The following is a 25,303-nucleotide window of genomic DNA, read 5'->3' as shown; positions in this document are numbered from 1 at the left end:
TCCCTTCCCAATTTTATACCATCAAATTATGTACTGTAGAACAGTTTCTCAAACTTTTTCATTTCAAGGAACACCAGTTTGATATACGTTTAGGCAACAGACCCCCATTTGGTCTGATTTTCATCTATGGGCCCTCAATCTACACTGTAAATTCCTCAGTGCTCAGCCAGATTATGTTTTCGGTCCTGTGCGTCGGTCAATCTGTGATTCTGTCTGTGAACAGATCATCTCGGGCACCAGGCCCACTGGACCGAGACACACTCCAGGTCATACCGGCAGACAATAGCAATAGTATTCACAAGATGACTTGGCTTATGACGCAACTCCCCATATAGTCCCCGCCCCTTTGTGCCTCACTAGATTTTGGGCCATTTTGTGTTTTCTTCAAAACACTTTTTGCTACTACTCCTACAGATTAGGTCCAAAACTCAAATCGGTACACATCAGTCCTGCGATCAAGATGTATCAAAGTTTTCATGTTTCATTTTGATTGGCTTTAAAATTTTGGGTAGACAACCCGGCCTGGCGGAGATCTGCACTCTGATAATTTAAAGCACTAGTGGATTATGTGTTATCAGAGCACCTGGAGGCCAGTCTACGACGTCCGTCATTTAGGACTCAACTTGGGAGAGTTTGAGGATACATTATGGACAACTCTATCAACATGTCCATACTTATGGGCAAGTTCAGGTATCTCCATATATGGGCAAGTGTTTCAAACATGCTATATTTGGGCAAGAGATCCTCAAACCCTCCCATTCTCTCATAAATAACTGATGTCATAAGGGCCATTCACACTGAGCACTATAACGATAACTATAACCATAACGTTCACCATTGTATTCGTTATAGTTGTGGTGTGGACTCTGTCATCCACTTGACTTAGAACAGCATTTATAATAATATATTTGTATAGTTATAATTATAGTGTTCAGTGTGAACGGCCCTATAGACCGGCCTCCACTAGCACTGAATGAAGTGTGCTGTTTACCGCCCCTAGTGGCAGATACATCTCTGTGACGATATTGCAGTCCTGTGTGATGTCAGTGTGACATCGTTGTAATATGGTGTGGAAGTGACAGCCCACACAGCCCACACGGCACAGCAGCAGCAGCAGAGCAGAAAATCAAGATGGCAGATCTGTCTTTATACTTTGCAGATGGCCATGGCGGTTTGGATGACTTTGGTTTGGATGACTTTGGTTTGGATGACTTTGGTTTGGATGACTATGGATCAGAGTGCGAGGAAATATGCATCACAGACTTCCTGGAGGCAGGGCAGGACAACCTCACTCCTCTAGAGAGGCTAGAGAAGTACGCCTTCGGTGAGAACGTTTCCAATAGGCAAATGGTGGCTCGTGGTCTGCTTGATGTGCTTCAAGAGTTCATTGACAATGAGAATGACGCTATCAGCGTGATGGAGACAGCTGCCAGGATGTCAGACGATGGAGAGCCCACAGTGCGAGCTGAACTCGTGGAGCAGGTCCCCAACATTGCTAGGTTCTTACATGAAAGGCGGCCCAACTTCCCAGCCGCCTTCTCAAGATGCCTGGTCCCGATTGTGGTGCGGTATCTCACGGACTCAATTAATCAGGTGCGGAAGACCAGCCAGGCAGCCTTACTTGTTCTGCTGGACGAGGGCCTCATACCCAAGGCCGACACTGAGACCAAAGTCTGTCCTGTTTTACTGGACCTCACAGAGCCCAGCAGTGACGACAACTACAGAATAGAAGCTGTTGCCATCATGTGTAAGCTGGTAACCATACTGAACAAAGACACCGTGGAGCGCCTGCTGCTGCCACGCTTCTGTGAGCTGTGCGGTGATGCCAGCCTCTTCCAAGTCCGCAAGGCGTGTGCAGCTAACTTTGGCGAGTTATGTTCCGTTGTCGGCCAGGATGCCACAGAGAAACTGCTGATGTCAAAGTTCGCCGACCTGTGCTCAGACAGCCGGTGGGACATCAGGAAAGCCTGTGCCGAGTGCTTCACTGTAGTCTCCAATTCAACCTCCCCAGAGGTGCGACGCACTAAATTGTCCCCTCTCTTCATCAGCCTAATCGGTGACCAATCCCGTTGGGTGCGCCAAGCTGCCTTCCAGTCTCTGGGACGTTTCATCTCCACCTTTGCCAACCCCTCCAGCACAGGCTTTCTCTTCGGGGAGGAGGGGACTTTATTGGAAGTCCCCGTGTGTACCTCAGAAAGTGACTCCTCTCTCAACTCCCTAAACTGCTCTGAAATCAGCGGGTGCCACACAGAGGCAACCATCACAAACACAGCCTCCAACCAGGATGGCTGTGCCACGCCTTCCCCGGAGCACTTGTCGATGGTTGACAATGTGGATATCCACTGCTTTGACGACACCCCTGCCCAAACTCCCTCAGTGAAGCATGAAGGCCACCTTAACACCACACCCAGCAACAACAACAACATCCCCATGGTCTTAGAGAGCAATAGGAACGGCTACGAAATTGAGCAGGTGGACGAGAACTTTAAGTCTTTCGACTATAGGAGGCCTCCTTTACCAGACATCGACGGGGAACTGATAATGCTAAATAGTCAAATGACAGCGAGAATGGCAGAAAAGGAGGACAAGAAAGATGAAGAGGAAGAGAAAGAGGAGGAATGTCCTACCTCAAAGTCCAGTTCTGGTAAAGCCACCAGTGACCAGCTAGATAAACCAACTGATGCCAGCCCCACTGAACCTGAGGCATCCAGCCAACACCAGATCCAGATCGACAGCCAATTGGCAGAGAGTGAATCCTCCGAGGTCCAATCGCAGACTGTCACGAGTCCCACAGAAGAGGAAGCGACGGCAGAGCCTCCCCCCACGTTGGATTCCTCCCCTGTCCAGGAGCAGTGGGAGAGAGAGACCCAGGAGGGCCCCTCAGACCACAGCAGCATGGAGTCTGAACTGATTGAGAGCATGGAGGAAGAGGAGAAGGAAGATTCTGTCCACAGTCTGGCCTCCGAGGAGAAGCCCAAGGTCCAGAATGTGATCCCCCAGCAACTGTTGGATCAGTACCTGTCCATGGCGGACCCAGCACATGCCCAGACCATAGATACAGAGATAGCCAAGCACTGTGCTTTCAGCCTGCCCGGTGTGACCCTCACCTTGGGACGGGAGAACTGGCACTGCCTCAAGGATACGTTTGAGACCCTGGCTACCGATGTGCAATGGAAGGTTCGCTGTACGCTGGCCTTCTCCATCCACGAGCTGGCGGTGATTCTAGGCGACCGGCTGACGGCGGCTGACCTGGTGCCCATCTTCAATGGCTTCCTCAAAGACGTGGACGAGGTCCGCAACGGCGTTCTCAAACACCTCTACGACTTTCTCAAGGCGCTCCACGCTGACAAGCGGAAGGAGCATCTGCACCAGCTACAGGAGTTCATGGTGACGGACAACAGCCGCAACTGGAGGTTCAGATACGAGCTCGCAGAGCAGCTGATCCTGATCATAGAGCTGTACAGTCACTATGACGTCTACGACTACCTCAGGCAGATAGCGCTCACACTCTGCTCGGACAACGTCTCAGAAGTCAGGAGGATCTCCTACAAGCTGGTGGTGACCATCCTCCGCAAGCTGCATGCATGCAGAGTTCATGACCTCGCTCTCAACTTCATCAACGAGCTCATTGTAAGGTTCTGCCAGTGTCCCAAGTGGGTGGGAAGGCAAGCCTTTGCCTTCATCTGCCAGGCTATAGTGGAGGAGGACTGCATGCCCATGGACCAGTTTGTCCAGCACTTCTTGCCCAGCTTGCTCAGCCTCTCCTCGGACCCCGTGGCCAACGTCCGCGTGCTGGTTGCTAAGGCGCTACGACGGAGCATCATGGTGAAAGCATACTTCAAGCAGCCGGGCTGTGCCTATTCAGATGAGCTGGAGGAAACAGTGATGACCCTGCAAGCTGACAAGGACTGTGATGTTCGCTTCTTTGCCACCTTGGACCCCAACAAAGCCCTGATGGAAACGTCTCCTTTAACCACTTAAAGCCTTTAGACTTAGTAGCCTGCCCCAGCGCGTCGGATATCTGGTCTAGAGGGGCGGATTCAAAATCTCCGTGAAAACAACCGGTGGCTCCCATTGGTTTACCGATCTGTGCGCCCGCCCCGCGCCCCTCCTCCTCTCCCAATGTGCACCATTGAGAGCCCTGACGTCACAACATTTGGAGCGACGCCCACTGCATGCACTCTGGTTGGTTGGGGAAATGAAAGGTTGCCTCCCACTTCCTATGCCAGACATTTCAACAGCTTGGTCCAGGCTTTCTTTTTGAGCAAAACGCGAAGGAGAGTGAAAGCCCGGAGATCGAGGCTATAGACTTAGTAAACTGGACCTGAGTTGGCTCTGTACTTGGACCACTTTGTTTCGGTCTACACCAAATCTGATTGTGACGCGTTGTACAAGTGTAAATCTGCTATTTTTGGCTAATGTTCCCCCCAGAATATGGATGCTGGGGTTCAGGTGGTTAGTTTAGCCCCAGCTCCCGACTCTCATTGCACCACCCAGCTGTCTGTCCTGTCTCTCTGATGGTCTACGTGTCTGAATGAGACACACCAGATCACATGGTCTGATAAGGGGTTGTCTATACAAATAAGACTTGACTTTAAATTTTTTCTACGACATATATCTGTGATGTATGACTCAAAATGTGGGCAAGTATTCAGCCCGATATCAGAGCCCGCTTGTATTCCATTATACAATATAAAGTATTTTAAAACAGTTTAAAACAAATTGCATGAGATTAGTGGAGGACGTGCAGGCAAATGTATGCTCTTATAGACGGCGAGCCTCTTTCAGAGCAACGGCATAAAAATGCCAATAATCATAACTGCATCTGCCCAAATTTGTTGAGGGGCCTCTGAACATCGCAGGGTCAAAAGTTTTTTTCACTTGTGTACGCCACAAATGTGACAAATATTTTCCGCATAACTCTTTCTTTCTTTTTCTTTCTTTTTTTTTAACCAATCTTCATCAAATTAGGTTCAAATTATCTTGGGAGTCATGTGACAATGAACATCAAACAGGGTTTTGATATTTCATACTGTTTGCTTGTAACTGGCTTCCTTTACAAAAAGAAAAACTAAAGAAAAAAGAAAGATCCAATCAACCCCAAATTGGAATCACATGTTCAGGGTCCTATCAAGATTTCACCTCCATAAGAACGGTTCTGTCCATAGGGGGTAACACAAATGCAAAAAAATAAATAATCATAATGTTGTAGAAACACTATTTCCCCCCCGCAGCTTCCTCAGGTCCTGATGTCTGCAACCCATGACTTACACAGCCCTGGGTAGACCACCCAGCCTGGTGGAGATTTGCGCTCCGCCCGTTTTTAGTTAGTCTTTGTTCTGATCCGTCTCTCTCAGTACTTTCAACCTCTCTGCTAGTCTTTCGTAGCCTCTAAATTCAATATATTATGGGCTAGAACAGCGGCCAGAACGGCCGCTAATAAACACCCATTGCTTTGAAAACCAATCAATACTGACCATGATACTGTTCATGATACTGTTCATGATACTGACATGATACTGATACTGACCACAATACTGACCATGATACTGACCATGATACTGTTCATGATACTGACATGATACTGACCACACTGACATGATACTGATATGATACTGACATGATACTGACCATGATACTGATATGATACTGATATGATACTGACCACAATACTGACCATGATACTGTTCATGATGCTGTTCATGATACTGTTCATGATACTGACATGATACTGATACTGACCACAATACTGGCCATGATACTGACCATGATACTGTTCATGATGCTGACATGATACTGACCATGATACTGATACTGACCACAATACTGACCATGATACTGACCACACTGACATGATACTGATATGATACTGATATGATACTGACATGATAGTGACATGATAGTGACCATGATACTGATGCTGATACTGATTTCCAGATGTTCTGAGTAGGGATACAGGACTGACTGTGAATGAACTTGGAGTGGCAATGAGCAACAGAGACCAGTGGAAGCAGCTTGTGTCGCAGATCTCGAGGGCACTCTCTGTGTGGAGTTTGCATGTTCTCCCCGTGTCTCCTAGGGTAGTTAATACCCTCACAAAAACATGTAGTAATCCTGGTCACTATACCGCCTCCCCCATGACAGCCGGGGCGCCTGATGGAGGGGAAGGGAACTGGTTTGAATAACGTGTTCCTTCCACGCGCTACGTCCAACCAGGGAAACTCCCCCCTGTCAGGTGGGAAGAAGGTCAGTTGGCTCTCATGCATTGAAGGAAGCATGAGCTCGGCCCTGGCCTCCCTACTGTGGGGGACTGGTGTAGTGCTGGTGTAGGGCTGGTGTAGCGCCCAGGATCACTTAGGAAATTGGAACCGGGTGAAAAAAATGGGTTACAAAAATCGTGGGATAAAAATGTTGTTAAAAAAAAAGATCTCGAGGGCACTCGAATGATGAGGATACTGATATGATACTGACATGATACTGACCATGATACTGACCATGATACTGATATGATACTGATGTGATACTGACATGATACTGACCATGATACTGACCATGATACTGACCATGATACTGATATGATACTGATGTGATACTGATATGATACTGACATGATACTGACCATGATACTGACCATGATACTGATATGATACTGATGTGATACTGATGTGATACTGATATGATACTGACATGATACTGACCATGATACTGATATGATACTGATGTGATACTGATGTGATACTGACATGATACTGACCATGATACTGACCATGATACTGATATGATACTGATGTGATACTGATGTGATACTGATATGATACTGACATGATACTGACCATGATACTGACCATGATACTGATATGATACTGATGTGATACAAAAAAAATCTTAAATCTTAAATCATTTTGTTTAACCCAAATCCTCACGGGGGTCCCCGGCACACAATGTTTTCAGATGGGGGTCCGTGGCCAAATACACATCCATTCGGCGGTCCTTGAAAACAGTAAGACAACCGCCAGTCTGTGTTACTGCAGAACATGGCCTTGACCCAAATGTCATTATGCTGCGTAGTTTCTATTTTACAGCAGGTACCAAAGAGCCCCACAATGTATCACACACACACACACACAAACACACACACACACACACGCACACGCACACGCACACGCACACGCACACGCACACGCACACTATAATCTTTAAACGGCCCAGCAGCATGAAATGCAATTGCCCTACTGTGTGTGTGTGTGTGTGTGTGTGTGTGTGTGTGTGTGTGTGTGTGTGTGTGGGTGGGGGGGGGGGTTGTACTACTATACTTGTCTTGCCAAATGTCCCACAAGTATAGTATCATTTGACAAATAGATTATGAGGACCATTTTCATGGTGTGTGTGTGTGTGGGTGTGTGGGTGTGTGCGTGCGTGCGTGCGTGCGTGCGTGCGTGCGTGCGTGCGTGCGTGCGTGCGTGCGTGCGTGCGTGCATGTGTGTGTTAAAAAGTTGTCATGGTTAAACATTTGTTTTACAGCCAAGTTTACAATTATATTAGGAAACTATTCATGTTGGGGTTATGGTTAGGATTAGACATTTAGAGGTTAGGTTTATTGGTTAGGGTTGGAAGTTGTGCCTGATTTAATAGCCTACTTACTCGTGTGCCGCCTGAGTATAAATCAGAATTTTACCCCTAAATGCGACCTTGTAGATCTGCCATTTTTGCCTTCAGTTAGCGTTCAAAATGGCTTATGATGATGTCCTCACAAGTATAGTAATACAAACATTGTGTGTGTGTGTGTGTGTGTGTGGGTGGGGGGGTTCATTGCCAGTGATATTTTATCTGCATGTGTTGAATCATTTATCATCTACACAGCAATCAGCCAGCCATCATTTCTCCTCTACTCAGGGGGGGGGAGGGCGTGGTGTGGTGTGCCTCCATATTTAAATGCACCAAAATATTATGGAGGTGTGTCTCTGCATGTCGCCAACCTGACAAGCTAACATGAGGGTCTCAGACCAGTGGTTCTCAATCATGTTCATGTCAAGGACCCCCCAAATTGATATGTCTTTAGCCATGGACCCCTGTCGGGGGGGAGGGGGGGGAGAGAGAGCTATTGAGAAGAATTGTGTTGTGAAAAATGTCTTTAAGACAGACAGACAGACAGACAGACACACAGACAGACGGATGGAATTATCACAGGATTTCACCGTGTAGCAGTGGTGGAAAAAGTACTCTGATCTTTTACTTAAGTAAAAGTATCAATACCACAATATAGAAATACTCTGTTACAAGTAAAAGTGCCAAATTCAAAATGTACTTGTGTAAAAGTACAAAAGTATTGTCATCAAAATGTACTTAAAGTACCAAAAGTAAAAGTACTCATTATGCAGAAGCCCACAATGCGCCACATCGCGAGGCATTGTGAGCTTATAGATCGGCTATTTTCAAATGGCCCAAATGTATATAGGGCTGAAGTGGTTACTGTATGTTTTGTATTTATAATCAAAATCTTCAAAGTAACAAGTAATTCAAGTTTTCAAATAATTGTAGTGGAGTAAAAGTATAATATTTGCCTCCGAGATGTATTGGAGTAAAAGTAAAAGGATTGGAAATTGGAAATACTCAAGTAAAGTACACATACCTCAGAATTTACTTAAGTACAGTACTTGAGTACATGTACTTAGTTACTTTACACCACTGCCGTGTAGTAACACCTGTTCAAGACTAAAGGCGTCCTTTGCTGTCGTGGCCTGCTTGCATCACTGGCCTTATGGTGGGAGACCATGGATTATGTAATCCCGTCTGTCTGTGGCAAACCAAAGACAGCAATGTTCAGGAATAGATCATAAATGACAAGTATGAACAGCAATTAAGACGTTAAAGTGATGTGCATTTTAGTTAGAACCTTGAGTTGTAGCTATAGCAACCTGGGCGTGCGTCCAAACACTCTCCATCATCTTTATCTGCTTGCTACTGTGCTCTGTGATTGAAGAACTGAACGTAAGCGATTCCATTCACTCATTTTGTGGCGGACACTTTTAGCGCAGAGAATGACGTGAACGAATCAGACTCTGTCAATATACAATATTATTATAAACCACGGCTATTTTTTATCCTCCTATTTCCCTCTCACCGATACTGATGAGCTACGTAGAGAACTCCTGTCCGTGTAGGCCTATACCACACATCTCTAGTCCTTTACTCACCGTTGTATCCTTAAAACCAGTGTTTCTCAAACCCCATAACAGTGAGAATGTACAAATCAAAAGCAATCTGTAAGGGTCCATTTGGACCCCTCAAGGAACCCTGAGGGTCCCTGGACCACACTTTTTATATTAAAAAATGTGTTTTACATAAGTCGGCCACCTGGGTGGCGCCATAAAAGGCAGATGTAAAAAATGCAGGGCAAAGGTTTTTCCTTGGCCTCTAGGGAGTACGCATACAAAGTTTCACACAGATCGGTGCAGTTATAGTAAAAAACACAAATCGGCCTGTTATAGCGCCATCATATGGCTGATTTGAAAATTCTCAAGTGGCATTTCGTCCTCTGCCTAGTGTGGGAATGTGCTCATGATTTGAGGCATTTTGTTCAAAACGAAGCACTCCTGCAAACTTTGGAAGCCAATCTTAGCCAATCAGCATGGAATATGAAAAACCCATTTAATTTAATGACTATAGAGATACTGTGTACCGATTTGCGTGATGTTTGGACAAAATCTGTAGGAGTACTGTCAAAAAACGTGTTTTGCAAGAATCGGCCTCCTGGTGGCGCTATAACAGGCCCATGTGAAACCATTGGGTCAGAGGTTCTGCCCCAAATGAAACGTCGGCCTGGCGGAGACTGAATGACAGCGATCGTAGTCTTCTATGGATCGCTGCATGTGAATTTGGAAATGTATTGTTTCTAATTGTAAATTGCCCTTTTGAAGCGGTGAAAATTCTGAGCTTTTCATCATGGAAGCATTATCATGTGTTGTTAGATCTTCTTGAATCCTGAAACAGTGTTTTTCTTCTATTGCATACCATTTGTTACCACAGTAAATTATGGGGAACTACTTCAATTATTATGCCATTTATTTACGTACAGTTCACAGGAGACCTGCAACTTAAGCTTGAATGGGTGGACTGTTTCAGACATTCAGGTTGATGAATAAATGCATGGCCAGGAAATTCAGCCTTTTGAGTAACTGAAAAGGACAATTTGCAATTTATGCCAGGCGAGACGATACGTTTCAAAACGCACAGCTATTCATAGAAGATTCTGATCGTTGTCATTCATTTGTTATGTAAGCCAAGGGTCTTCAACAGGGGGTCCGGGACCCCTAGGGGGTCCTCAGAGTTACTATAAGGGGGCCACCAAATCTGCGTGATAGAAACGTTTTTTGTTTAGTTTTTACCGTTAACTACTTTAACCATTAACCCTACCATTCTGAGGAGAACTTTAGCCAAAAACAGCAGATCTACAAACTCACAACACCTCACATTGCGAGGCGTTGTGAGCTATTTTCGGCAAAGAGGTTTGGTGTAGATGGAAAAAAGATCAGACCAAGTACAGAATGAAAGGTCAAGTTTACTAAGTATTGTGGGTTTAAGTTATTAAATGTCTGAAAATCCACATTAACATAAATCCAACATACACTGATGACAGTGCTGTCAAACAAGTCTATGGAGCTGTCTATGAAATCTATGAGTTTAATCTGCAACACAATTGTATACAATTTGTAGAAGGGGTCCCTGCTTCATCTCTCTCTCTCAGCTAAGGGGTCCTTGGCCTGAAAAACGTCGAAGACCCCTAGGCAAATTGACAGTCGCATACATGTACTGTATGGGCCCTGCTGTAGCTCGTCGAACTCACTCGACCACTGTTTGTGTTCATGGATCGAGTGCGTCAATTTCATTTATTGTATCAAGGTAGCGTATTAAATTTTGCATACAGAGAAGATTAACTTGATCCATTGATACATGTGTTATGCTTATTATGAATCAATCAATCAATCAATCAATCAATCAATCAATCAATCAATCAATCCAGCAATCAATCAATCAATCAATCAATCCAGCAATCCAGCAATTTCATGTTCCCCAAACAAAGTGAAGTACCAGGACTCGTTCTTTTAGACAATATTGATAGAATGTGCTTTGCTTGCATTGTTTATGTGCTACAGTTTGTCACCGTTCAACAACTGAAGTGAATGGAATCACCACTTCTGGTTCCCGCTCACCAGAGCACAACAGTAACAGATAAAGATGATGGACAATATTTGGACTCGTATCACGTTCAGGTAGATGCAGAGTATACAACCTAACGACCTAAATGTACTGTATTATTGCTGTAGGAGGGAGGGATGGACGCTGAGGATTGTTTGGCATACTTCATGCTAGTGGTTCAGAACAACGATAAAAAAAAGGCTGAGAACCACTGCTTTTAATATGAGCTGGTATCCAGAGAAGCCCTAACACTAATACCGGGAACGCATCCGTGTGTCATTTTTAGATTTCTTTGGGCTATTAAAAAATAGCAGATATACAAGCTCATAGTGCGGCACCGAGTGCCGCGCTATGAGCTTGTAGATCTGCTATTTTTTAATTTAAAAAATATATATTTGTGCAAATCTTTGAATTTATATATTTTTATAATTTTTAACTAAAACGTTTGCTTCTGGGGATTCTACAAATGTCTTCTAAATCCTAACAGTTTTCTGGAAAAAAATGAAAACAATTTTCAGTGGTCCTCAAACTTTTTCATGTCAAGGACCCCCAAAATGATATGTATTTGGCCGCGGACCCCCAACTCAAAATATTTTGTTCCAGGGACCCCCCAGAAGCGAAGATTTGAGTTAAAAATGTTCGCTTTAATCAATATATATTCAAAGATTTGCACACATTTTCTCAATTTTTCAAAAATAGCAGATCTACAAGCTCGTAGCACGGCACTCAGAGAGTGCTACGAGCTATGAGCTTGTATATCTGCTATTTTTGAATAGCCAAAGTGTAAAATAATGCGTTCCAGGTATTGATGGGTTAAAAGTAGAGTGTGACTTCAGGGCATTGCAGTTTGAACTCAGAACATAATAGTTTGTGTGTGTGTGTGTGTGTGTGTGTGTGTGTGTGTGTGTGTGTGTGTGTGTGTGTGTGTGTGTGTGTGTGTGCGTGTGTGTGTGTGTGTGTGTGTGTGTGTGTGTGTGTGTGTGTGTTAGTTAGTGTGTGTGTGTGTGTGTGTGTGTGTGTGTGTGCGTGTGCGTGTGCGTGTGCGTGTACCCTGCTATCTTGTGACTGTCAAAGCATAAGAAATGAGCTTGGCTACGCTGGCCCACTTGGGAACGGGCGTAATATGTTTTCTCATGAAAACAATGACAGAAAGATGCATGTGTTTTCATCAGCCATTCTCCTCGTCTCGTGTTCAAAAAAAAAAAGAAAGAAAAGAAAAGCGACAACATTGTTGCCGGCGAATAAAATAAACCCCTGAAGAATTGATTGATTGAATGCATACAACTGAATTACTGTATGTCGGTTTATGGAATACATTGACATTCAGTCAGACAGTATTGGTTTTACATACACAGTGAAATCCTGAGTGCTGGTTTAACTCTCTCTCTCTCAGTGTCAAAATGGACCCACTTTTACACCTCCAGAAGTTAACCCATTAAAACCAGGAAAGCATCCGTGTATTTTTTTTTTTTTTGTAGCGTTGGCTAGTCAAAAATATCAGATGTACAAGCTTGTAGGCCTACATCTGCTATTAACCGGGGGGCGTGGTTCGCGGCCAAATATATATCAATTTGGGGGGAAATACTGATTTAGAAGGCATTATTTGTGAAATCGGCCTCAGGTCTTAATGGGTTACATGAACACTTCAGATTTCCCCGGGTACAACACTGAAATAGAGGACAATTTGACTCCAAACGGCCCTGTGGAGGCGACCTTATTCTTTATTAAAGAGTAGAGTATTAACAATGGAAATACACATGATAACTTTATTATTAGTATTCTTTTTTTTTCCCTTTTTAAAATCCCAGTCAAATGACCTCAGTTGGCGACGGAAAGCAGAGAGCCTCATTGGGCCTCTGGTCCTTACAAAAAAGGTCATGGAAGACATTTCCGTTTTTTATCGCAAAATTGAGGTCCTTACACACCTGGAGCGTGATGAATAAACAATCCGAAAATGCGTGGGGGCGAGACGGCGAATATCTCGCGAGAAAACTATTCATGTGGCGATGCCCCCATTGAGGGATGGGCCGAGTTGAAAATCTCATGTCAGAAATGATTGTGGTCCTAAAATAATTGTGATTAACAGTGTTATCGTGATAATCAAAATATGCTTAATACTCTTAAAATGCCACTCCAAAAATAGCTGATCTACAAGTGTCGTTGTGGAAGGTTGTAGATCAGCCATCTTTGGCGCAGAGATCTGGAATAGACGGAACAAATGGATCCAAGCATAGGCGGCGGGTGAGCTTGACAATTGGGAAGGCTGGGGGTCGGCCGCGCACGAAGCGTGCGGACGCCGAAATCCTGCCCAAAAAAATGCTGTTTCTGGACGGATTATGTTTTGGTTTTTGGTTACTTTATTTGGGTTATAGGGTTAGGGTTAGGGTTAGGGTTAGGGTTAGGGTTAGGTTAGGGTTAGGTTATTTAATTCATATTTTTGCCTGATTTTACCGATTTATTATCAAAAAATTAACTAAATAATGCTGCGCACATATATTATATATAATTTGTACAATTCCCAGAATTTCCCAGCATAACATTTGGGAAGGCATAGCCTACCCTAGCCTTCATTACCCGCCGCCTATGGATCCAAGCACAGAGCAAACTCAGGTCCAGTCTGTGACGGACAATTTCACGATAAATTAAAATCTCTGCGTTATGATTATCGTGCTAAACGATAATAACAATCCTTGTCCCATCCCCAGTGATGAATAAACACTGTGAAAATGTGTCTGCGAATATTTCACATGGAACTGTCACAATGCCCCATTCATACAGGTTGACGTGTCTAAAATCGACCTAGTTTCAGAAATAAAATGATGTCGCTTCATCACCACGTAATATTGACGTTCTGTGTGAATGTAGTTAGGGATCGACTCCTTTTTAGGGTTTCTGATCTGGTCTAGAGTGGATATAAACCACGGCGGAACCCACGGCGGAAACCATGGCGGAAGCCAGTGTTTTGTTTCGTATAATCCTTTTGTTTAGTATAATAATCTTTTATTCTAACTCGTACAGTGACTAGCGTGACTAAACTAATTGATTCGCATTATGTGGGGGAACAAAAACAATGCGGCGCCAACCGGAAGCCACCACCGGAAATCATTTCCCCCCTCCTTTTTTCTAGAACGGATCACAATGCTCAGTTTTAGAATGAAAACCAGGCTTTCCTCCGTGTGGAAAGCCTGGTGACGCCAGGTTAGTGTGAATGCACTCATCATGACCCGAACAACAGTTGAAATGAATGTGAATTAATCGCACAAAATAAACGCTCCTGGTGTGTACGGAACCTTTATTCTCATATTCTCTCAGGTAATTTAATCGCTAAATTGAAATGGAAGGTACATAATTATATATTTTTTTAAACAAAAACAAAACAAAAAAAGCAAACAAAAATGTCTTAATCGTAAATTCAATGACAGGCTACAGTATATTGTCTCCCAGAAGTCATTCTGTCTCACATTACAGCAAGACAGAGTTTTTAAAAATCCTTTAAATAACAATTGATAGGTTAATTTGAAGGTATTAAATACTATTCAATGTTGCCTTGTTCTCTTTTCTTAGCGTATTCAGCTTTGACAACCAAAGTCAGTGTCCTGTCCCCTCACATCACATCACGCTGTTGCCAAATACATTATTGCATTACTCTCAAGTCCACCGTTGGTATTGAGTTTTTTAATGTTTTTTTTTTGCATCGTGTCGCGAGGGGTCCTCCCCACATCACCTCCCTCCTCATAGTAGCTCAAGGCTGCAGCATACTCCAACCGAACACCAACTTTCTCTCGGCTTCGGCAGGTCAATTAAGAGAAAAATGACATCATGAGAACTTCGGCAGTGCCTTGCCGTCGTTCGGTTTGTTTTTATAACTTGCCGAACACCTCCGCTAGCTGAACATCGTTTGTGTGTGATTGGTCAGAAGTTTCAAGATGGGCGTGATTTATTTTTTGTTTTGTTTTTAATCTCTGCATTCTGCCCAAGGCTTGATTCTGCCGGCAGCAAACAATGGATAGTGTTGAAGAGAGGTTGGCTGAGGAGATTAGTAGGCACAAGCACCTCTACAATCCCTCTATGAGTGACCATTAACACAACCTGTCAAAAAAGAGAAACATGACAAACGAGAAAAAAAAAAGAGAGTAGATCCAGGTGGTAAAAGCACTGTTACAGCTCTGTACACAGTGGCTGGAACAGTGTCCACTGTGGCTGTTGCTAAGCACACTACTTAGTGGGCACAGAGCTCAGAGCTGAGCCGTATCGAGTATAAAACAGTTTTGTCTACAAACAACTTTGCTCGGTTTGGCAAGCCCTGCCGAAGCGGAAAAAATGTGCTTCAGCTTCGTTTGGAGTATGCTGCAGCCTTCAGTTTGACCCCGGCTGTCGGAGGTCCGGTGAGGTTGTGTGTGTGGGGGAGGCTCAAACCTCAGATTCCAGGCTGGATACCCTGCCCCAGGGCTTTGGCACATAGGGACTGTTGACTCTGCGTGCCACCAACACCTGCCTCCGCTCCCTGCCCCCCGAGCCACCCGGGTCGTCCCGCGCGCCCGGCCCCTCGTACGCCCCGAACATCCTGTTCTGATACGCCACCGGGCTGTCGCCCATGCGGGGCACCACCATCGCGTTGCTCGGGCAGTGGCTGGTGCAGGGGTGCAGCAGGTGGCACACGTCCTTGGAGCCGCCGTCGTAGTACTGGGCGGGCCCCTGGGCCGCCAGGGGCCCCACGTACACGGGCAGGTCCGTGTAGGAGTTCAGGTAGGCGGAGTAGTGTCTGTGCACCACGGTGGAGGAGGAGCGGCGCAGCGCGGCGGCGTTCTGCAGGATGGCCTCCCGGTAGGAGGGCAGCCGCGTGGACTCGGAGTACTTGAGCTTCTGCTTGTAGGGGTAGGAGCCCATGTGGGCGGGGTCCAGGTAGGCCGGCTCGGCGGCCATCATCGGGTAGCACGACAGGTCGTTGCCCAGGCTGCCGTAGTGCTTGTGCGGCCTGGGGCCGGCGGCCGCCCCAACGACGCGAGGGAACAGGTCGGGCATGTCCACGGCGCGGGCCGACGGCGAGGCCGAGGTGGACGGCTTGGTCTCGTCCACCTGCCGGATCCGGTCGCCGCCGCCGCCGCCCCACGTGGCTTTGAGGAAGGACGGGCGGCGGTTGAGCTTGTCCTTCCCCAGGAGGGGCACGTCGTCCATCTCGGGCTCCAGGTAGGGCTTCATGCAGGAGTTGCAGCTGGCGCCGGCGCCGGGGTAGTGGCCCGCCGAGCACGCGGCGGCGGTGGGAGCGTGGTTGGCCAGGAGGTGGTTGGCCCTCAGCTCGGCGAGGCAGGCCGTGGGCTCGTCGTACTCCGTCCTCACCCGGGCGTCCAGGGGATCGAACACGTAGCTGTGGGACCTCTTCTTGCGGCTCACGCAGTCGGGCGGGTAGCTGAACTTCCTCCTCAGGGGCCCTTTGTGCTCCACGTAGATGTCGGGCACCTGGAACTCCCGGTAGGGGACGAAGGAGGAGGCGGCGTGCCGGCCGTGGCTGTCCACATACAGCCTGCTGCTGTGGTGGGGGTTGGAGGAGCCGGGCGTGGCCGGCTCGCGCATGGCGATGTGAGGGCTGCTGAGGCTGGAGATGGGCAGAGTCCTCTCGAACACGTGCTGGTTGCTGCGGACCGGCAGGGTGTAGCGGAGCGGCGCGGAGGGGCGGTTCGCCGCTCCGCCACGGGACTTGTCCAGCAGGGGCTGGGTGCAGGTGTCGTAGTGGATGGGGAAGGTGGGTGTGAGGGCCCGCTGGGGGTAGGGGGAGTGGTTGTCCGTGATGCTGGAGATGTACGGCAGGCGGCCGTGGGCCACGTGGCCCATGTCCACCACCCGGGGCGGCAGGCCCACGCGCATGTTGTCGGGCCCTCGGCCCCCCCTGCTCCAGTTCTCGATGGTCTTGGTGGCGTTGTCCAGCGAGTTCTCCACCCTGGCCGAGGACACGATGTCCTTGGCCGTCTTCAGCATCTTCAGCATGTTGGCCTGGGTGTAGTTGGTGGTGACGTCGGGGTCCTGCAGGCTGCTGCTGCGGTCCGTCTCCTCCACCCCGTTGAAGCAGCTGTAGATGCCCTGCAAGGACAACACAAAGTTTGTTGATGTGAATTAACCACATGAACCACAGTGTCCCTATTGTGGACATGTCATAATAATAGGCAAACATTTGGGGAAAACAGGGGAACGTTCGGCGACAATAGCAGATCCACAGGCTCAGGACATGTTGTTGTGTGCATGTAGATCAAAGATCAAAGAGATTTTCTATCGCGGAAAAATAGGAGGGGGCCGAGAACTGACCCCTGGGGGACCCCGGTCAAGAAAGTACTGTATATATGGGGGCTTCACCAACCGATATGGTAGGTCTCACGTGTGTGATGACGGAGGAGTGACCAACACAGGCCGAGGCGTAAAATGTGTCAAAATTCTATAAAGATGATCTCCACGCACAGCATGTTTTTAATTTGCTATGCAGCAGAAGGCTCCACCCCTTTGCTCGCACAGAATGGACACAAATGATTCATACATGTATGTCATTACGTCATGTGACAGAAGGACACAGCCTTTAATCTCTTCCATGTCGTCACTAGGGGTGACGACCAGTTCTGGATCTTGGGATCCAGAACTGGAGGAATCAGAAGAAACGGATCCAACATTGAGGAACCGAAATCGGTTCCATCACATTTAGATCCATTTCCGTTGTTTTCACACGGTCACTGGTTCTCAAACCTTGGAAGGATCACCACCATAACTGTAGAGTTACAGACCTGTAAGGATCCATTTTTGTAACCCCCTCAAGTAACCCAGAGGATCCCTGTACCTCACTTTGAGAACCACTACATTAATATGTATGCAATACTGTATGTATTCATTTTTGATGAACACAAATTCATTGTGTTCATCAAAAAAGAGGAATAACGCGCAGCTCTCAAGTTCTGTGGTGATCCGCTTGGCCCGTGGAGCTGTAAGCTCAGTGGCATAAAGCAGAGTGTTTTGGCATTCTCCAAAACAGACTTGTAACCGTTTCATCTCGCCACTTCCCCTTCCTTCGATCGACAGATACGTATTACTCTCTGAAGCCCTGGTTTGACAAATCCACCATCTCGAGAAAGGTCCTTGCCACCGAAACGTCGACCTTTTTCAATAAATCAATGCTGGAGGTGATTAGTGTGTGCGGAAATTCACTTTTTTTTCTCTTTCTCCTTTAGAAATTGGATCTTTGGGGGGGGATGTGATTGCCTGTACCACAGAGGAGACAAGTGGAGCGCGTGTTGCCTTGTACTTATCTTGATAAATCCACTGGCCGATACAAAGTCAGCTCATGAGGTGCGCTTACAATGAGAAGACCGAACGAGAGGGCAACAGTGTGTGTGTGTCTACACGAGCAACGACCCACTGGTGGACCATGAGGACATTGCAAGTGGGCCCCCAAATAATTGGGAAAACACTCATACATGTATGTTATTGATAATATAACACTAATATGAAAATTATGAACTGTCGCTGCCAGAGACAAGGAACACAATGTTAAATATGGCTGCTACAGCTGCTATCAATGGTGGATGGAATTTACAATTTAGGCATTCAGCAGACACTCTTAGCCAGAGTACTTTTAATGTGTGTTTTTGTGTCCTCATCTTGGTGTGGCCTCCAGAGTCATCTTAACCTAAATCATTTCAACAAGCACGCAAGATTATCAAAACAGGATTAAACAGAATTATTTCATAAGCATGGGAAGATTATAAAAAACAGGATTAAGGACTTCCTTGACCACTGAATTCCCTTTTCCTGTCACTGAACACTAAATCAGTGATCAGTGATTCTCAACCTTTTCTGCATCAGAGGGCCACCCATATCTGACCACTTAACAAGGCAGACAAAAGGCTGCCGTGTTAAGTGGTCCCGGCTTGCATCAATGGACCTGACATAGTACTTTGTTCCTATGGTATCACAAAGAAAACTCATTTTAGTTCAAGGTTTTGAAAAGAATACCATGACATAAGGTTTTGTACATTATAGTTTTTTTAATATTAATGTTATATTATAATTAAAATCGAAGTGTATTTTCCAATTATTTGGGGGCCCATTTGCAGTAACCCTCGCGGCCCATCAGTGGTTTTCCCCATCACTGTGCTAAACGATTCTTTGATGAAATGTGCAGATTGTTTTAAGTCTGTTTCTTTCGTATGGAACTTTTTTTTATGTTTGCTGTTTTATGTTGCCATTTCTTTTATGTGCATTAACATTTTTATGCTGCTTTCTTGGCCAGGACTCCCTCCTTGTAAGGTACATTATTAGAGATGGGAATATTCTTGGTAAAAATAAATAAAGGTGAAATAAGATTAAATTAAAAGATGGTCATTTGGACGGGCGAGGCTGCAGTTAGATTTAGTAATAATTGAGGTGGTTCAACTATGTTAATACATGTTAATTAAGCACGGGTGGGGGAGGGGGGGGGGCATCTCAATGCAATCGGTGTCGGGTAGAAACCTTGTATGTCCAAAACCTGTTATTATTATATTTTTATAAAAAATGTGAAAGTAACTGATCTACAAGCTCACAACGCATCATATGGCGACACATAGTGAGCTTGTACATCGGCTATTTTCACTTCTTGTGTGTGACAATCTAAGTAAAAGTATCAATACTGCAATGTAGAAGTACTCTGTTACAAGTAAAAGTCTGGTGTTCAAAATGTACTTGAGTAAAAGTACGAAAGTATTAGTATCAAAATATACTTAAAGTGCCAAAAGTAGAAGTACTGATTTTTTTTTAGATAGCCGATCTACAAGCTCACAACGCATCGCATCGCGATGCGTTGTGAGCTTGTAGATCAGCAGCACATGTCTGGGAACTGAGTTGAGGCATTACATTTAGTTTGACTCATTGGCCAAATTGTAAAATAATATAAGAAAGAGGCAAACATTTTGAAAGTCTGCTATTTTCACAACATTTATCTGTGGAACTGTTGATTAATTGTATCTACTTTAATTTTAATTTTAGAGATATTAAAAAGGTCTTAAAAGCCCTTAAATTGTCACTTTCAAATGTGCAGATACCCTGTATATTCTGGCTTTTGCTGTTATCTCTAACATAAGTATCTATTTATACCATAGACAATGCATCCATGATGCATTGTGAGCTTGTAGGTTGGCTATTTCTGACATGCAACACCATCATGCGACAGAGTATGAAACAGGTTGAAGTGTCTGTGTTTTGAAAGGTTTTGCATATAAGCCTCAAAACAGCTCTAATGTGTAAACAGATGATCTGCCGATCATGCAGTTGCTATATTAATCTCCCCTGTTTTCCATTCAGCGCTCAGGCGTTATTGTCAGATCACGACAATTCACGTATCAGCATGGAATGCATAATCGTACCTCTTGCCACTGTTAACAGCCTCAAATAAAGCTTTGTGTGGCGATTTATATTACATTTGTCAGTGCTGCTATTGCGTTTGGACATTTTGATTGACATTTTGATTGACAAAATGCATAGGCTACATTAACGCGTCGCATCGCGTTTTGAGCTTGTAGATCTGCTATTTTTGCTACTTTTGAATTGTGATCCAGATGTCTTTGGTTTTCGTAATTTTTTTTTGGAATCCTGAAAAGTAACGTTTTCATTTAATTTCAAAAGTTATAGTAGTAGTAGTTATACTTATGTTAACTTTTTTAACTTAAATACAAATACATTGGAAGTCACTAATATAGACTGAAGTAATTAAAGGCGGTCATGTTTGCATGTTTAGAATTGTAACAGCTGAAATCAATAATATATCAGTATTCTGATATTAACCTGCGGGCCGCATTAAGTGAAGGTGGGGGCCACATGTGGCCCCCGGGCCGCCAGTTGCCCATTTATGATGTACAGCGTCAAAACAGGAAGAGGAAGTGACTTACTCTACTGATGGCCAGCAGGAAGTCCAGCCGGTCGGACTTCTGGACGGAGTGTCTCAGCTTCCAGTAGAGCAGGTGCTCCCAGGCAAACACCAGCAGGCTGAGGCCCATGGCCACCAGCAGCATGTAGAAGACGCCCGCCATGTTGTCGATGTCCAGCTTGCTGCTCATCACCTCCTTCTTCTCGTTGCGGCAGATGCCCGTCAGCCACACCGTCTGCAGCTTCTGCGTGTCACCTGTAGGGGGGCAGTGGTGGAAAAAGTATACTCGCATGTTTTACTTAAGTAAAAGTATCAACACTGCAATGTAGTATTGTAAAAGTCCGGAATTCAACATTTACTTGAGTATAAGTACAAAGGTATTGGTACTAAGTATATAATAAAGGTATTGGTACTAAGCTCACAATGCGTCGCGATGCGACGCATTGTGAGCTTGTAGATCTGCTATTTTCAAGTGGGTAATGTATGTTTTGTAATGATAATCAAAATCCCCCCAAAAAGTAGAACTAGTAACTAACGTTTTCAAATAATTGTAGTGGAGTAAAAGTACCATATTTGGATCTGAGATGTAGTGGAGTAGAAGTAAAAGTATTGAAAATTTGAAGTACTCCAGTAAAGTAAAGATACCTCAAAATTGTACTTAAGTACAGTACTTGAGTAACCACCACTGCCTGTAGGAGGGGGCAGAACCACGGATCGCGACAAGTCTTTTTTTTTCTCGCATGTGAGCTTTTACTGGTTCTAGAAAACGAACGTCGGGGTCCGGGGACCAAACAAACGGTCCAAATGGGAGTTAACTCTGAGTTACAGACCCGTAACGGTCCATTTTGGACACCTGATGGTCCCTGAACCTAGCCTGGCTCCACCCCCTGAATCCTTTGCCTAGCATTCAGGGTCTGGTGACGCTTTCGAAGGCGGGTGTTTCTCGGTTGAAAATCTGTACGACGAATCGGGATCGGGACAATCCAGTATGAACCAATCGCGTTGGTTCATAGTGGAGTCCCACTTTGGCCACGCCCCCATCTCAGAACTCCGCTGCATTGAGAGGGCTTTCAGACTGAATAATGGAGTGAAACGAAATGAAAATTCAGGCTGAGTGTCAGGCTACCCTGAACCCAATGACCATTGAGAACCAGTGGTGTAGCTGACCAATCGGCACACGTTATGCCCGATTCATACCTGGCTGTGCATGGTGTTGCGCATGCCAGAAATAGACGATTTACAAGCGTTCTTATCCAGAGCAACTGTCACATAATGCAGACAGTGTAGTGCCTCAGTAAACTATGGGGTCAGAGGTAAATGGTGCATTTATATAGCGCTTTTATCCAAAGCGCTTTACATAGATTGTGCATTACATTCACCCATTCACACACACATTCATACACCGATGGCGGAGGAAACCATGCAAGGCACCAACCTGCTCATCGGGAGCAATTAGGGGTTCAGCGTCTTGCTCAAGGACACTTCGACACTAACTCTGGGGGAGCGCCCCAGCACGGGATCAAACTGGGAACCTTGCGGTTTCCAGTCCACTCTACCCGGCCACTCTACCCTGGCTCAGGGGAAAACACTCTGCTACAAGTAAAAGTTCTGCCTTCAAAATGTCACTTGAGGAAAAGAACACAAGTATTGCTATCAAAATAGTCTTACCAAACATAAAAGTACTTTAACAATCATATTATAGGATTGCAATTGGTAATGCATTAATGTGTTCATCACTTTAATGCCGCAGACTTTATGTGCTGCTGGGTAAATTAACTTATTATACATCGCCATGAATGACTTCATTATGTTTTGTATTAATAATGTAGATCGGCAAAGTAACTATTCACTAAAGCTGTCAAATAATTGTAGTGGGTTAAAAAAAAGGGCAATATTTGCCTCTAAGATGTAGTGGAGTATAAAGTATAGACAGATGGAAATACTCAAATGCTACATCTTTGTGACTAAATACAGCTATAGGCCTATGGGTATGTGGTAAACTCATTATCATCTGGGAATTCATCATAGCCCAAGGTTATCCAGCTGAGGGCCAGCATATATCAGCCAACAGCCATATTTATCTCAATCTATTCATCTTGATCTATATTTATCTCAATCATCTCCTGTGCTAATGTTGGTGTGGCTGTCTTTGTGCATAATATGCACAAAGACAGCCACACCATGGTGATATTATCACCATGGTCGGGTGCAAATTGTATGTCCAAAACAACTGACACTGATCAAATGATCTGATTTTTTTTTTTTACGATACCGTCCTGCCAAAAAGTATAAAATAGAGCATTTATTTATTAACCCATTTAGACCGGGAAATAATCGGTGTCATTTTTAGATTTCTTTGGCTATTGAAACATTTTGAAAGTGTGTGCAAATCTTTGAATATATTTTTGAAAGCGAACATTTGTAACTCAAATCTTTGCTTCTGGGGGATTCTAAATGTCTTCTAAATCCTAATTTTTTTTTGAAAAACAATGTTTCTATATCAGTGGTTCTCAAACTTTTTCATGTTGATATGCATTTGGTCGCATACCCCCCATCTCAAAATATGTTGTAATAGGGACACCCAGAAGCAAAAATTTGAGTTAAAAATGTTTTCCTTTGAAAACAAATATATTCAAATTTTCACTATTTTTCAAAAATAACAGATCTACAAGCTCGTAGCGCGGCACTCTGTGCCGTGCTATGAGCTTGTAGATCGGCTATTTTTGAATAGCCAAAGAAAATCAAAAAATTCCACAGATTCTTTCCTGGTCTAAATGGGTTAAAATATACATACAAATATTAATTATGGAGATACACGTTTTCTGCCCGACAGACAACGAAATACACCTTCTATATCCACTCCACCTGCATTACATGTCAAGTGTCTTGAGAGATAACTTGCTATAAAATATATTGTATTTGTATAGTGTACAGTATACCTCAAACTATCAGCTTACACAGGAAAACACACAGTGATAATTCAACGCCAAAGACCCCATATAATACCGCGGGTCCGTTTAGGCAGTGATTCTCAACCTGTGGGTTAGGACCCCCAGTGGGGTCCCCAAATGATTTTTATTTTTTATTTTTTCGTATGAAAAAATACCATTACTGCATCAAAAATAATCAACAAACTATACTATAAAAACTGGTCAAACATTGGCCAAATTGTCAAATAATATAAGAAAGAGATTGTGAAAATTGTTTTATTTTCACAATATCTATTACTAAATGTAATGCCTCAACAATTTCAAGTGCTTGTCAGGGTGGGGGGTCCCCAGTTAAAATATGATTATTTCGAGGGGTCGCGGCGTGAAAAGGTTGAGAACCACTGTGTTAAGGTTCCATTTTGGACCCTTCTTTGGGAGTTGAATCCACACTGAGGATTTTGCCAGTGCAAAGTGTGAGGTATATATAATATATAATGTATACCGTCAGCCAGAAACTGGAGCAGAGCCAGATCTATGGGTCGTTTCCAACGAGACTCCTTCTGCAGGGCAATGCCATAGCCAGTGGTGGCAAACACCTTCCCACTACCGATGGTCACCAGCTTGCAGCCCTCGTCTTTGCCCGCCATGTAGTTCAGCACCGCCGCGTCGTAGATGAACGCGTCCAGTTTCCTACGAGAGAGAGAGAGAGAGAGAGAGAGAGAGAGAGAGAGAGAGAGAGAAGATTGCTACAATTAAAATTACTGCCTAGAATATATTTTTTGAGAAAAAACTAATTATTCAAAACATTCAAAACAATTGAACATTGTTCTGAATTTCAGAAATTAAAAAATATATATCCATGGAAATTTAAAAAGTCAAACATTTGAACTAATTTTCACTCATTTTGAAAAAAAGAAAGGCTTAAGGGGTTAATTCATAATGCATGTTTGTAAGTTTGGGTCCCGTAGGTTGCTTCCTAGAAATGTAGTCTTGGAGTGAAAGTCATAAGCTTCAATCAATCAATCAATCAATCAATCAATCAACAACCAATCAATCAATCAATCAATCAATCAATCAACAAATAAATAAATGCTATTTTGTTTGACCTAACTACAGTACTCAAGTGAAGTGAAGTGTACATCATTACTGCTCACCAGTCACCACTGAAGATCACTCAAAGGGTAATTATGGTATGTAATTACAGTGAGACGCATATGCAATGAAGAAGACTATTCAGCTGGTTATTGGTACAGCTTAATTGTAATCTAAATCATTTGACCATTTGTTTTATGGCCATATG

At 44.5% G+C, this 25,303-nt stretch overlaps 2 protein-coding genes across 2 annotated transcripts in view; one reads left to right on the top strand and one right to left on the bottom strand.

Annotated features, from left to right (window-relative positions):
* Nucleotides 1-1,131: 1,131 nt before the first annotated feature.
* Nucleotides 1,132-3,981, top strand: LOC308099663 (serine/threonine-protein phosphatase 4 regulatory subunit 1-like; the record flags this gene model as incomplete). Its single annotated transcript, XM_080448398.1, has 1 exon — nt 1,132-3,981. The coding sequence occupies one exon, from the start codon at nt 1,132-1,134 to the stop codon at nt 3,979-3,981; it is 2,850 nt and encodes a 949-aa protein (XP_080304524.1).
* Nucleotides 3,982-15,606: 11,625 nt separating this feature from the next.
* The window catches only part of grin2ca (glutamate receptor, ionotropic, N-methyl D-aspartate 2Ca), a gene marked incomplete at both ends in the record, with an annotated part of 133,050 nt that continues 123,353 nt past the window's right edge, over nt 15,607-25,303 (bottom strand). The window contains 3 exons of the mRNA XM_080446600.1: nt 15,607-17,271; nt 21,096-21,328; nt 24,506-24,693. Of these exons, the coding sequence (XP_080302726.1) occupies nt 15,607-17,271; nt 21,096-21,328; nt 24,506-24,693 (2,086 nt within the window). The remainder of the gene's footprint in view (nt 17,272-21,095; nt 21,329-24,505; nt 24,694-25,303) is intronic.

Source organism: Gymnoscopelus braueri (assembly GCF_963280865.1).
Source record: "Gymnoscopelus braueri genome assembly, chromosome: 13".
NCBI lineage: Eukaryota > Metazoa > Chordata > Actinopteri > Myctophiformes > Myctophidae > Gymnoscopelus > Gymnoscopelus braueri.
This window is presented reverse-complemented; position numbering and strand designations above follow the sequence as displayed.